The sequence below is a fragment of the Epargyreus clarus genome, unplaced genomic scaffold, assembly GCF_041222505.1.
Source record: "Epargyreus clarus isolate Ecla_fem2 unplaced genomic scaffold, WU_Ecla_fem_2.2 ptg000023l, whole genome shotgun sequence".
In the NCBI taxonomy this organism is placed as follows: Eukaryota; Metazoa; Arthropoda; class Insecta; order Lepidoptera; family Hesperiidae; genus Epargyreus; species Epargyreus clarus.
Window position 1 is genome coordinate 14,204,103 of NW_027332230.1, and position 13,663 is coordinate 14,217,765.

The following is a 13,663-nucleotide window of genomic DNA, read 5'->3' on the forward strand; positions in this document are numbered from 1 at the left end:
TTCAAATAAAAATAAAAACTACGAAAATGTGTACGTAAGATTGCAATATTAAATTTTATCAGTAATAAAAAGTAAATTGTTAAAGTGTGTTTTATAATCTGTGTTCTTCATTACAAACACAAATATTTTACATATTCAATAAGCGTAACACTATTTACAATAAAAATGCGTAATAAATTTAAAACAAAATTTTATGTATTTTTGGCCGTGTTTTCTCTTTGTAATGCTAAGTCTAAAAGTTCCGACATAAAAAACCCAAAATACAATGTACTCGCGATATTTGTAGACGATCTGCGACATCTAGCGAACGAAAGTGTTTATTTGCCAAATATTCAAAAATTGGCGGAAAAAGGGATTAATTTCGAAAATGCATTCGCGCAGGTAATAGGTACTTTTATAGATATCATGGTTATGTGAAATAGTTAGGAATACCTTTTAATTATGACGGTATTTTATTTGTGTTTGCAGCAAGCCTTATGCGCTCCGAGCCGTAACTCGCTTTTGACTAGCCGTAGACCCGACACTTTACGTTTATACGATTTCTATAGTTACTGGCGCAAAAAAGTTGGTAACTTCACGACTCTGCCGCAATTGTTTAAAGAACATGGCTACAATACTTATTCTGTGGGTAAAGTGTTTCACCCGGGGGCAAGCTCAAATAATAACGACGATTACCCGTACAGCTGGTCAGAACCTCCTTACCATGCCTCTACTGAAAAGTATAAAGACGCGGCTGTATGTAAAGACGTAAAGTCCAGGAAACTAAAAAAAAATCTCATCTGCCCCGTGGTGGTGGATGATCAACCTGAAAAAACATTGCCCGACTTAGAAATTTTAAATGAAGGTATTAGAATATTAAAAGAGAGGTCTCATGATAACAAACCGTTTTTCCTTGCCGTCGGATTTCATAAACCGCACATTCCTTTAAAATTTCCCATAAGATATCTTGGTAAGTATTTTATTGGTAGCAAATTAATAATATTCTTAATTTTGCAATCATTAAATTTCTACAGATGCATAAGTCTAGCATCCAAAACAGCAGCTTGTTAGGCAAGTAAATTAATTTTAGGTATGTAACTATGTAGTGTAATAATAAATTCAATAACATTCCAGACAAAGTACCTATTACAACGGTACAACCGCCGGCATACCCACAAAAACCGAAGAACATGCCACTGGTAGCTTGGCATCCATGGATGGATGTTCGTAAGAGACATGACATACAAAGACTCCACGTCCTCTTCCCAATGGGAATCATGCCTCGAAACTGGACGCTCAAGATAAGGCAGAGCTACTATGCCGCTGCCTTATACATTGATGACCTTATAGGTACATTGCTTACACACGTCGATAGGAGGAAAACTATCGTCGTGCTAACTAGTGACCACGGTTTGTTTCTTTTCTAATATATTTCGAAATATTAATATTGATGCAAATTAATTTGTAAATCTGAAAATTTGTTTAATTTTTATATTATTAACTTTATATAAATAATTAGGCACGTTTAATAGCTATTGTAATGTTTATATAACTTAATATAACAGCATTTAGTTCTTTGTGCAAACAAGTAGGGATATGGGTCCATAAAATGACAATAAAATTGCAAACATGTATGTTTTATTTATTGATATATATATATGGCAAAATATGTGACATGTGCTGTATCATTTACAGGGTGGTCGCTCGGTGAAAATGGATTGTGGGCAAAATACAGCAACTTCGATGTAGCACTACGAGTTCCTCTGATATTTGATATACCGGGAATGGTGCCAAAATCTATCTACACACCTGTAGAGTTAGTCGACATATTTCCCACGTTAGTTGAGCTAACTGGTTTGAAGCGGAATGTACGGAAATGTAAACGCCACGACAAATCTAAGTTATGTTTTGAAGGGAAAAGTTTGGTGTCGCTAATGCGGAAGAGGTTTTACAGTAATACGGATCAACCTTACGCTTATAGCCAATATCCTCGACCCGGAGTCGATCCTTGGGTGAACAGTGACAAACCAATGCTCAAGGACATCAAAATTATGGGTTACAGTATAAGAACAAGTAGATACAGGTACACAGAATGGATATCGTTTAATAGTACAAAATATAAAAGGAACTGGAACAAAATATATGGAATAGAATTGTATGATCATATGTATGATCCATATGAATCCAATAATGTTTTTTGGGACTTATATTACAAACATATTAAAACTAAACTATCAAATTTGCTAAGATCACATGTAGAACATGTTGTATAGATATATTCTTAAATTTATTAAGCTGAAGATGTATAACGCATAATATACAAAAAGTCACCTTAAAGAAAGAACAGTGACTACCTAGGTAGAATACTACCTAAATGTTACAATGAATTAGGAAGGTACATAGGTACTAAATATTCCGATTTATTTCTTAGCAGTGGTTTAATTGCCTGGAGAACTTGATACAAAAATAGGGTTGACAAGACAAACTTGTATCAGAAAATCTCTTCTAAGACATTTTTATCGCATAGAGATACATAATCATTTACTATGTTATTTAAACAATACCATAATTAATTAACACCAATCTTATCATTTACCACACTTAACAAGTAATTAATTTAAAAATCAAAAACCCGACTGCACCAAAAAGGCTGAAGTAGAATTTCCAAAAGCAGTGAACTAGGCATTTCATTATTTTTATCGAGAAAGCCAAATACAAAGTTTCATAGTAGGTGTCTGCTTCAAAAACAAAAAATGTTCAAACAATATTATCCTATTTTATTTTATCCTCGTAGTGTTCATTTACGCTATATAAAGAACCTATGTGTAAAATTCCAGCACGCTTAATTTCAGCGGTTTCCCTTTGCGTTGATCTATGGCACATCAACTCTCTCATTTAGTCAGACAGTCATCTCGATGTGTATATACGAGTATATATGTACTAGCTGACCCGGCAAACGTTGTGTTGCCATATAAATAAAAAAATGTTAAGGATGAACAACCCTTATCACTTAGGTGTAAAAAAATAGATAGTGGCCGATTCTCAGACCTACTGAATATAAAATTTGGTGAAAATCGGTGAAGCCGTTTCGGAGGAGTACGGTAACTAACATGAGAATTTTATATATAAGATATATTATATAATGTATGTGTAATCTCCTCTTAATTTCCTTTATTTTGACACCCTACTCGATAGGTTTGGTTAAATTTTTTAAAACGTGTTACTATATCGCGAAAAAATTCACCATTTACGGTCTATAAAATATATAACTTCAGTAAATCAAAGTTTCGGTCATTATTTTACCTTGTTAGAGGTAGCATTTCATTATTTTTATCCAACAAGCCTGATACAAAATGTCATAGTGTTTGCTTCAAAATTTACGATAGTTCAAATGAACTTTTAACCCTTATTTTACCCTCTACGGGGTTGATTTTTCGGAGGGGGATAAATAAGTGCGTCCTTGTTCCTATCCAGACATCCAAATACAAAATTTTATAGTAGTTGCTTCAAAATTAAAGGATTTCAAAAAAACTGGTTTCCCCTATTTTACCCTCTTAAGGGTAGAATTTCCAAAAGGCCTTTCTTAGTACTTATTCAAGCTATATAGAGAACCTGTGTGCAAAATTTCAGAACTGTAAAGTCCTTGGTTTAGGCTGTACGTTGATTTCTGAAAAATGAAAAAGTCATTTAGTTAGACAGTCAGTCAGTCACCTTACTGTTTTATATATATACAAATATGTTTTTATAATCTCCGTTTAATTTCCTTTCATTTGATACCCTACTCGATAGGTTCGGTTAACTTTTTTTTTTAAATGTGCTACTATTTCGCGCCAAAAATCCGCCATTTTGATTTTTTTTTACTAACACCTATCTAAGGACACTTGGGTCATTGAGACAAATATAATGACACTTTAACTGTTGAAATTCATCCAGCCGTTTGTTAGATCGGATCAAATAAAGAAAGACAAACATACAAGATACGCGCGAAAAACATAACCCTTCCTTGGCAGTCGGGTAATAAGGAAATTGACAAAACTCGTGTTATCTATGTGTTTCACATGCCACAAAACAATAATACTCCTAGTTTAGTGCTTGGTGATACTGTCACTATCTATCACATTTTAACAATTCTATAAATAATAATAAATATACAATACAGTCATTTAAAACTAAATTCATTATTTACTTATCTTTGGTTCTTAAAAATAATATACAATATTACTATATATAGGAAAAACTGGAAATATTTAAATACTATATATTATTACATACTTAAAAATAACTTATATTTTTATAACACATAAAATATAAGTACAATCATTTGTACATTATTAAAAATACATTATGTTGTTTTTGTATTCAATATTACAAATAATATAATTATGATTTTAACTAAAGATACTGTCATCATAATAATATTAAATAATCATATTTATTACATGTAGTACTTCTACTAGAATTATCTTTACTTATTAATTTATTAAAAATATACATTGCAGTGTAGTGTCTATGACATGACTATTATCCATTTTTTGTATAAATTAAATTTGAGCTCTACTAAATGCCCTAATCAGTAAGTTTTTATAATTTGCCGGCATAACAAATGTTTTTTCCAGACCGCCTACATCCCTCTTTACGCCTGGTCGCCCATAGTGCAACACCGCTCAATTAATGAAGTGATAAATTACGAATCATAACTTTTACTTAATACAAGATCTTTAGGCCTATTAAATGCATTACAGAAAACTCCCAAGATTGCTGATAAGTATTATTTAACACTTCGTGTTGCAGAAGGAAATAGAATTTGTGAACCTGTTATACTCTTCTAAGCAAAGGCAAATCTAACGTAACGTTAATGTTGATTGTTAAATACGTACTGGCCACTTTTTGACAACAAATATGCATAGCAATCAATCAAATTCTCGTCCAAAAACGCATTACAACATCATACTAAACTTTTCCTCTCCTCCGGGATGGGCTTCCGAGCATTCTGTTCCATTTCTAGCTGCTTAAATCTAGCATACAGTGCACTACTCGAGAGCACTATGATATTGGAGGACCACCACAGCATATTTTTTGTCTCATTGTACCACTGAGTCGCAATGACAGTCTGGGCGCAGGCCTTGGCAGTGCCCGATATGTTGTGTGTTAGTGGTGATGTTACCTGGAAAATAATATAAATAGTATGTTATTTCTTGTAGATCAAACTATCTTTCATTTCCACTGACACACTTTTGAATAGAACCAATTATAATATCAATCCTGATACTAATTCTATTTTAAATTTACCTAGATGTGACAATCTGAAGCAATAGCAAACCTACAACTCTCCCTAATCATAACACAAATACTTAATATTAATTGAAGTTTAAATCAATCACAATACCTGTATCTGCAAAGAGGTAAAATATCCAATTGCGAATCCACATATTCCTCCTATTATCATCTGTGCCCAGAATTGTTTACTGTCAAAATTGTTGTAATTTAATAATACACTAACTTCGCCATTCATTACAATTAATGGCAAGAACAATATAATTGAATAAGCATTGTTGTAGTATGACAGTAACCAGACTTCCTGGTTCACGTATGGTAGGACTTTTTTGGTGTAAATGGAGTAAAGTGATAACATCAGAGATCCTATTACTCCATATATTGTTCCCGTTAGCGAAAATGAACCTGAAATATGTAAAACAATATAAACATAAACAGTGTACAAAAAGTTCTAATGGTGCCGTAATATATAATGATGGTTAAATTTTCCAACTCAAAATGTTAGTACTTAACACAGTGTGGGACTAGACCCAGAAAAAAGATTAGAGGTCTATTTTGTTTCCAAGACTATTTGGTTCAAAATTTAGAAGGTAAATATTTAAGGATATTTTGGATCCAAAATTTCATAAGTATACCTTCTTGCATGAACACCACAAAAGAATAAGTTATTTAATAAAATGCAATTACCTAACAACTGTTCCTGGTCTACTCCCAGGTAAAATCCGAAAACTATGCAGGCGCAACACATGATGCATCTAAATGAAGTAGATTGCCTCAGAAGTATCCAACTGAATATGACATTAAACACAGTTGTCAATGACCTGCCTATGTAGTAAAATGGCACTCCAACATACTTCAGGCATAAGTTGTTTGTTGCTATCATCAGTGTGAACATGATTGATAGTGGAATAACCTGTAAATTAAACATAATTAAAGGTGAAAATAAAAAGCATCATAGTCTTATAATTGTCTATCACATAATTATGTTCTTTGCACACTTATTCCTGTCTTGACAATAAGTATCCAATTTTTTTTAATATATAGATTAATATGATAACTAGTAAAATAGGTAAAGGAATACATTTTCCTCATAATGAAGAAAGAATACATTAAATACTCATAAAAATACTAGATATTACTTTATTTAAAACTATAAGTTTTATGATAGTTAAAAAATAGGTATTTTAGATATCCCATTACTTGTTTTAAAATATCAATTTTATCAAAGTATATATATATAAATATATATATATATATATATATATATATATATATACATCCCACAAACATTCCTGCGTCCTTCTATTGCCAACTTATCATTTAATGTTGCGTCCATCGCGTTTCTGCTTCCGTATACGGACGCAGTTTTGCAATCGCCGTGAGTTTTTGGTAACGTACTGTGCTGACATCTATGCTACTAAATTTAAATTTTTGTTCGGACGCACTTTTGTTCTAAGAGTGAAATTTTAATTCGCAACTCAGCCGCACCTCGTTGGAGGCGCTGGATGCGCCTGCGTATATCTTCGCCCCTCTGTACCTCACCCCTTAAACGTATATTTTGAACCATCTGAACGACTGTTCCGCGTCCTAAGGATTTTATGGATAAACTGGTTCTAACCGGTTATTCTCACCTGTGCTCCTTAACGGTGCCTCTTTGCTAGGAATCTATGTCTCGATGGAAAGTATAATCTTCATAACAGAAATAAATTATCAATTAATTTCGTAGGTATTTAGGCACTTCTGCGAAACGTGTATTTGTTTCGCATTTCATAAAAAACAATATTATAATTACTAATTAATAGCAACCTAAACAAACAAAAAAATAAGATGAAGTTCGTTCGCGCAATTTTAGATGTTTGTAGTTTTTTTTATTGTTTTTTTCACAAGTGCAGTAAATATAAACAAAAGAGCCTTTATGAGCTAGAATAAATAATAAATTATATTAAATTTATTCGCAAGTATATTCAGGCACCTAAAGCATTAAAGTCGGTCATGTCCACTTGAAATACCACAAGACCAACCGAACATCAAGATTTTCAGTATATTATGAAATGTCCTTTTATTAAGTACTACGCAACATTAAAATCTTGGTTAGCATGTTTTTTCAATGGTTGCTTTATAATAGGTTCTACGGCGCTGCGTTTGCGCGATAGCATATGATGCTTATATGAGTTTGTGTCTTCATCAGTAGCAGTACTATATTCTGTCTTCCCATGATTCTGATTACTGAAATCTTTGGTTTTACAGTTTTTGTTCTTTCGGTTAAAATTTGAATGGAAATATTTTCTAATCTTGAAACACTTTTCGCAGTAATTATAATTAGGGATGCTGTTATGTCTTCCCCAAAGAGCGCACTTTATAAAATAGTGAAAAATAATTTCTGAGTCACTACTTTCTGAATTCGTCATGTCTGAATCCACCAAGCTGAACTTTCCTGGTGACATCGAATTCTTACCAGTCAAGAGCTCTGACTCGCTATAACTGTCGTTACTCAAAGATGTTTCAGTATCGCTGCATACTCCAGAGACTATCGACAAAAGAGCTACGACCCCGGGATCGCTCTGATCTAGCACTCATCCTTCAATTATCAATAGGGAATATGCACATTTTTAACCGACTTCAAAAAGGAGGTGGTTATCAATTCGGCCGGTATCTTTTTTTTTATGTATGTACACAAATTACTCCGCCGTTAGTGGACCGATTTTAATAATTCTTTTTTTATTGTATAGAGACGAGCTGGAAGTTGGTCCCATTTAAATATGGTTAGGATCCATCGATGGATTCTAGAGAAAATGAGGGGAACTCTTCCACCCATGTAAATATAACAGCCATAACTTCACCGTTTATGAACCTATTTTAATGCCTTTAATTTCCTGTGTGGACAATTGCTAAAGTTGGTCCCATTTAATTATGATGAGGATCAGAGTGGGTTCTGGAGACAAACTATGTAACTCCTTAACGGATGGGTATAATTGAGTTTTGTTTGAAGATATTTGGTGTAGGTTCTAATGAAATTGCAAAGCCAGTTCATCATTGACTATTTAATTAGGTTAGGTTGGAATATACAGTGAAACCTGGTTAAGTGAGACATCAAGGGACCTGCAATGTCGTTTCACTTATAGAGGTATTCCACTTACCCAGTGTCTCAGATATACAGGTATAAATAAATATCTGTCTCATTTACAGAGGGTTCCATTAATAGAGGTGAGAATACAGGTTATTTCAGTTATACTGATTTCTGTAATAAATTTTGAAATTGTTGATGATGCCTTGATCCATTGGCTGCAATTTACTTGTCGTATTCGGAGGCAGATACACGAGTTTAATTTGGCTAAGCTCGGGCATATTATTGTGAGCAGTACAATTGTCCACAAACATTAAAATAAACATCTGTATGATAGTAAAGCGAAACTAAAACTGAAGGTAATTGAAGCTCAAAATTTGTACTTACGTACTTGGAATTACGTGTGGAATTTGTGGGTAGAATAAGAATGAGTAAACAAACAATGTTATCTCAGTTACAGAGGTTTATGCATATAAAATTTACTCGCTGTCTCAGTTATAGAGGTAACTATGATGATAAATCGAAAGAACAAATCCCAGATATAGAGGTTTACCTCGTCCCACTAACAGAGGTAATTCAGTGCCAAAGTGTTGGGACCTCAGCATGAGTTCCAGTTATGGAGGTTTCTCACTTATCCAGGTCCCACTTAACCAAGTTTCACTGTATAAGACAATATAAAACTAAGCGAGCAGGGCGCGGCAGCGCCCTGCGAGCGGGCGGTTCCGATCAATGTAAACTCAGAGGTTACTTTCATGATCACGTTAATACAATTTTATATTGTATTAATATAAATGTTAGAATATAATCACTAAAAAGGGTGAAAAAAAATCTTAACAAAAAAATACAACCGACTTCTATGTCACTAAAAAGTAAAAAATAAATGAAATAAATGTTGGTTTTGTTCATATTTCTGAAGTCGGCGCTCATATTAGACACGCTGTTTACATCATTATCCAACGAAATATATTGAGAGAAAAGATAATTGAAATAATTCAATTATCTTTTACTTTGTAGTGACATAGAAGTCGGTTTTATTTTTTTGTTATTTTTTTTATTTTATTATTTTAAACTTATCACTTCGCCTTAATGTAGTAAAAAATATAAACAATGTTATTAGTGTTTCAAATATATTTTTTTAAATTATTTAATGTATCGGTACAATTTGACAGGTTTGAACGCCGCAATTTTTCCCGCTCTTTGAATGACGTCACGGAACGTGTTTTTTGTTGCTAGCTATATGCACATAATATTATTATTTAAAGTTTTCAGGCTACATCGCTATTTACATCACGAGAAAGGCTAAATAACCACTTTATAGATGTTTCCTAGAGTAATTGTACATAAACACTACTATAAACAAATTACATTGTGTTTTTTTTTTCTGTGTCAAAATATGTGAAAATACGAAAAAGATGGTGTAAGATAGGAAACAGATAAAGTATCTCTAAAATCGCATTAACATTTGCATTTACTGTATTATATTACATTTATAACAAACAATAATTTTAGGTAAATAATTTTAAAATATTGCATTCATCATCTACTTTGTTTGGTACTTATTGACATCTATATGATACACTATCATTTGAAACACACAAAATGCATTAAAATCTATTAGAATATTATAAAGATTAAGATAGGCGAATGTTAACAACATTTAAGTTATGATCAGTTAAATATTTCTGAATTGACCTAAGCATAAAAACTCGTTTATCCATTTTTGCATGTTTTTGGTAAATAGTCCGATTGTGCTTTGACAAAACTAGTTTCAATCATTATTCTTGATTATTTCTTATATAGAAAAATCGCACTAGGTAATAGTAAACACTGCAGGAATCTTAATAAAAACATTTTTTATCTCAAACAGTATGAATATCGACGCCGCCGTGCGTGACGTCATGTTTCGATTCGACCAATGGCAATGCGTTTTGCAAATTTGAATTTCGCTCGCATAATTTACGATTTTTGATTAAAGTTTTAATCAATTTTATACGAAATAAATAAAAAAAAATTGTTGAGATGTCACTTCAGGACCATAAAGTACCGAGGAAAAAAAATAACAAGAAAATCTAAATCACATGCATATTCCCTATTATAAATTAAAACAAAAAACTGAAGATGGAAAGTAAATGTTTAGACATTCCTAATAACAAAGAGGTCGTCTGTTTTTAAGGGATGCCTTTAATGAATAAAGACAATATACAAGTTTTCAAACATCCGTTCCCTAAAAATTTTACCGGAGTTTATTTCGTACGTACTTAGGTAGTTCTTCAAGGACACTTTGGCTGTATACCTACATTTTCGAAGCATTGACCTCTAATGGAGGCAACATTGGCGGCGGAGTATTTGGATGTAATATGGAGGGCGAAATGAAAAATGTGTATAATGTCATTTTTGTCAGTTATGTCTAAGTAATTGTGAGTAATGTCATCTATGTAATGTATTAAAGAATATACACAGCAACTATAAGCAAAAAAGAGAAAATAAATAGATGACGCAGAAATGCTGGTCTTTGGAAGGACGCAGAAATGATACCGGGATTTAAATATATATATATATATATATATATATATATATATATATATGATAATGTATAATATAATTACATTGATACACTGGAAATATGTGATTATAGAGTTCTGTTTCAATACCATTCATTATCAGAGCAAGTATTTTTGTATACAAGAACATTATGTTCTTTAAACACTTCAGGTACATATAAAATTTAAATTAGTATTTTATTCAACATATTCAACAACAACAAGGTTCCAGAGCACAAATCACATTGATATTTGGCCTTTACCTTAACAATAGCTTCACTATTCCATGGTGTTCCTTTTGGGAAGTTGAATACACCAGGTATTCCTCCAGTCCGGCTCATTGTGAAGCATATTGTAAAGGACACAATACATTGGAACCAGGTGATGAACAGGGGTGCTTCCAATGACTGGCCGCTGAATAGAGCTTTATTCACAAATACTGTAGTAATGGACACAATCCTGAAAAAATATGTTCATTGATAAAAATAAGCATATAAATACTGATATACAAAGGAAATGCTAAAATGGAGGAAAAATCTAAGTAGGCTTATAGACCAACAAGCTGGACTGTAGCTATTAGTGGAACTTAACAATAAAGCAGACATGCTACGTGATGGAAAGCAGTCATGTTGTCATCGATGGACATTCACAACACAAGAGGGACTTTTTTGCAAACTGGCAATGCATGTATAAACCCTTCTTATTATAAGAGAAATATCAGCAGTCGGAAAAAGCAAAACTATTTTTAAGATATTTTGTTAATCTCATGTTACTACACAAATGGATACATCCATGGATACTATATTTTTAAGTTATAAAGTATAAATTGAAATATATTAATTATTTCTCCATTTTACTGTTTTATAGAAAATCAAGTGAACGGAAGATAAAATCAAACATTACTTTAATTTGATGTTATCAGATAAGTACATTAATAAAGTATGTAATGTTCGATAGTAAAAGAAGTAGAATTTCGTATTGATTTTAACTATTTTAAAAGTTAAAATCAATAGTTAGCATATCATAAAAAACGATGTTAAGTGTTTCTTGTCTCATTATGCAGTTTAAGTTAACTTACCAATAAGCCGCTACTACAGTAAATATTTTGATGTATCGTGAACACAAATCATTTTGGTCCTTCATTTTGTATTTTGTCATATGGATAATTTGTATAAATATTTTTTACAAGCCTACATGAAATATATCTTTTACTATAAACTGCATGCCGATTGCTGAAATTAGCGATGCGCGATTGTTACTAAAAACAATCGAATTATTCGATTGTTATTGTGTTCGATTGTATTCGAATAACTATCGAAATTCTTCGATTGTATTCGAATAACTATCGAACAATCGAAATTGTTCGATTGTTGGTCGATTGTTCGATTGTTCGTCGATTGTTCGATTGTTCGATTGTTCGTCGATTGTTCGATAGTTCGATTGTTCGTCGATTGTTCGATTGTTCGATAGTTCGATTGTTGGTCGATTGTTCGATTGTTCGTCGATTGTTCGATTGTTGGTCGATTGTTTAGTACACGCAAAACTAGTAACAGCGCAGTCAAGCGATACGCGATTGTTACGTAAAAATGGAACTATCGAAGCTATTTGGTTGTTGGTCAACTATTTAGTATACACAAAGCTACTAGCAGCGAGGAGCCCCTAATTTCTGTGTTTAAGAAATCTGAGTCAGTCTTATATATTTGGTGGGGGAAGCGCACGTGCGTCGTGCACCCTTCCGCTGCTTCGTTGCATTCCGTTATTTAATGGTGCGTCCACACCTTGCTTCTCGCACTGCTCACTGCGCCTCGTGGCCACACACTCTCACGCCCTACTCGCGTTGTTAACATTATTTTTCTTCAAATATATAGTATTTCACCGAGTAATTTTAATGTAACTATGAGTACATAATTTTTTGTGATAACTTTTATCTATAATATACGCTAAAAAGACATATTTTATATTTTCTGATAATCTTTTTCTATAATATGCGCCATGGAGACGTATATTATATTTTTCAGATGACCTTTTTGAAAACGTTGTCATGAAACGAACATAGGGGATGACTACGACATGTGGATTATCGATGATACTCCATAGTATTTGATACAAAATGATTTATGGTATAATTATTTCTCAACAATATATAGTACAATTGACTAAAATGTAATACAATACTTTACATTTTCCAACCAGTGGCAAGTGACGATAACTTTGCAACACGACGCACCTGCACATTGTCCCGAGCACACGCATGTGGCCGCGCGGTATAATTTGTATTCGGTCGTCGATTGTTATTCCAAGGTCGATTTTTATTCGTACGTCGATTGTTATTTCAAGGTCGATTTTTATTCGAACGTCGATTGTTATTCGTACGTCGATTGTTATTCGTACGTCGATTTTTATTCGAACGTCGATTGTTATTCGTACGTCGATTGTTATTCGTACGTCGATTGTTATTCGTACGTCGATTGTTATTCGAACGTCGATTGTTATTCGAACGTCGATTGTTATTCGATTGTTTTTTTGTTACTACGAATAAATCGACAATCGATTGTTGATTCCGTCGATTGTCGATTTATTCGATTGTTTTTTTTAGAACAATCGCCCATCGCTAGCTGAAATCGAATGAATATTATAAAATGCCACCTCTACTTTTATTTTGTTTGACTTTGACAAACAAAATTGAGACTGACAACTGGCAATTGACAAAACAAGATAAATCTACATAGTAACGATATGAGAACGGAACCAGACATGGTGTTCTATATTCATTTAGATTAAAACATTCGTTACATGTGCCATAATA

General features: G+C 32.7%; 2 protein-coding genes across 2 annotated transcripts; one reads left to right on the forward strand and one right to left on the reverse strand.

The window, feature by feature from the left end:
* The first annotated feature begins 96 nt into the window (after positions 1–96).
* Ids (iduronate 2-sulfatase) lies at positions 97–2,585 on the forward strand. The gene is made up of 4 exons (XM_073085426.1): positions 97–381; positions 469–949; positions 1,114–1,389; positions 1,675–2,585. Exons 1-4 carry the CDS (start codon positions 166–168, stop codon positions 2,250–2,252), a joined length of 1,551 nt encoding a protein of 516 aa, XP_072941527.1. The 5' UTR covers positions 97–165; the 3' UTR covers positions 2,253–2,585.
* A 1,906-nt stretch (positions 2,586–4,491) lies between these two features.
* Positions 4,492–13,563, reverse strand: nac (GDP-fucose transporter nac). The gene is made up of 6 exons (XM_073085591.1): positions 13,472–13,563; positions 11,936–12,088; positions 11,121–11,316; positions 5,941–6,166; positions 5,366–5,658; positions 4,492–5,143 (listed from the first exon to the last, which is right to left on the reverse strand). Exons 2-6 carry the CDS (start codon positions 12,013–12,015, stop codon positions 4,925–4,927), a joined length of 1,014 nt encoding a protein of 337 aa, XP_072941692.1. The 5' UTR covers positions 12,016–12,088; positions 13,472–13,563; the 3' UTR covers positions 4,492–4,924.
* Between the last annotated feature and the right edge of the window lie 100 nt (positions 13,564–13,663).

Coding starts and splice junctions, on each gene's coding strand:
- Ids (XM_073085426.1), top strand. CDS start 166: ATGCGTAATAAATTTAAAACAAAATTTTATGTATTTTTGGCCGTGTTT. Junction 382..468: donor TCGAAAATGCATTCGCGCAG/GTAATAGGTACT, acceptor TTGTGTTTGCAG/CAAGCCTTATGCGCTCCGAG. Junction 1,390..1,674: donor CGTGCTAACTAGTGACCACG/GTTTGTTTCTTT, acceptor TATCATTTACAG/GGTGGTCGCTCGGTGAAAAT.
- nac (XM_073085591.1), bottom strand. CDS start 12,015: ATGACAAAATACAAAATGAAGGACCAAAATGATTTGTGTTCACGATAC. Junction 11,317..11,935: donor ACTGTAGTAGCGGCTTATTG/GTAAGTTAACTT, acceptor ATATTTTTTCAG/GATTGTGTCCATTACTACAG. Junction 5,144..5,365: donor TTACCTCTTTGCAGATACAG/GTATTGTGATTG, acceptor ATTATTTTCCAG/GTAACATCACCACTAACACA.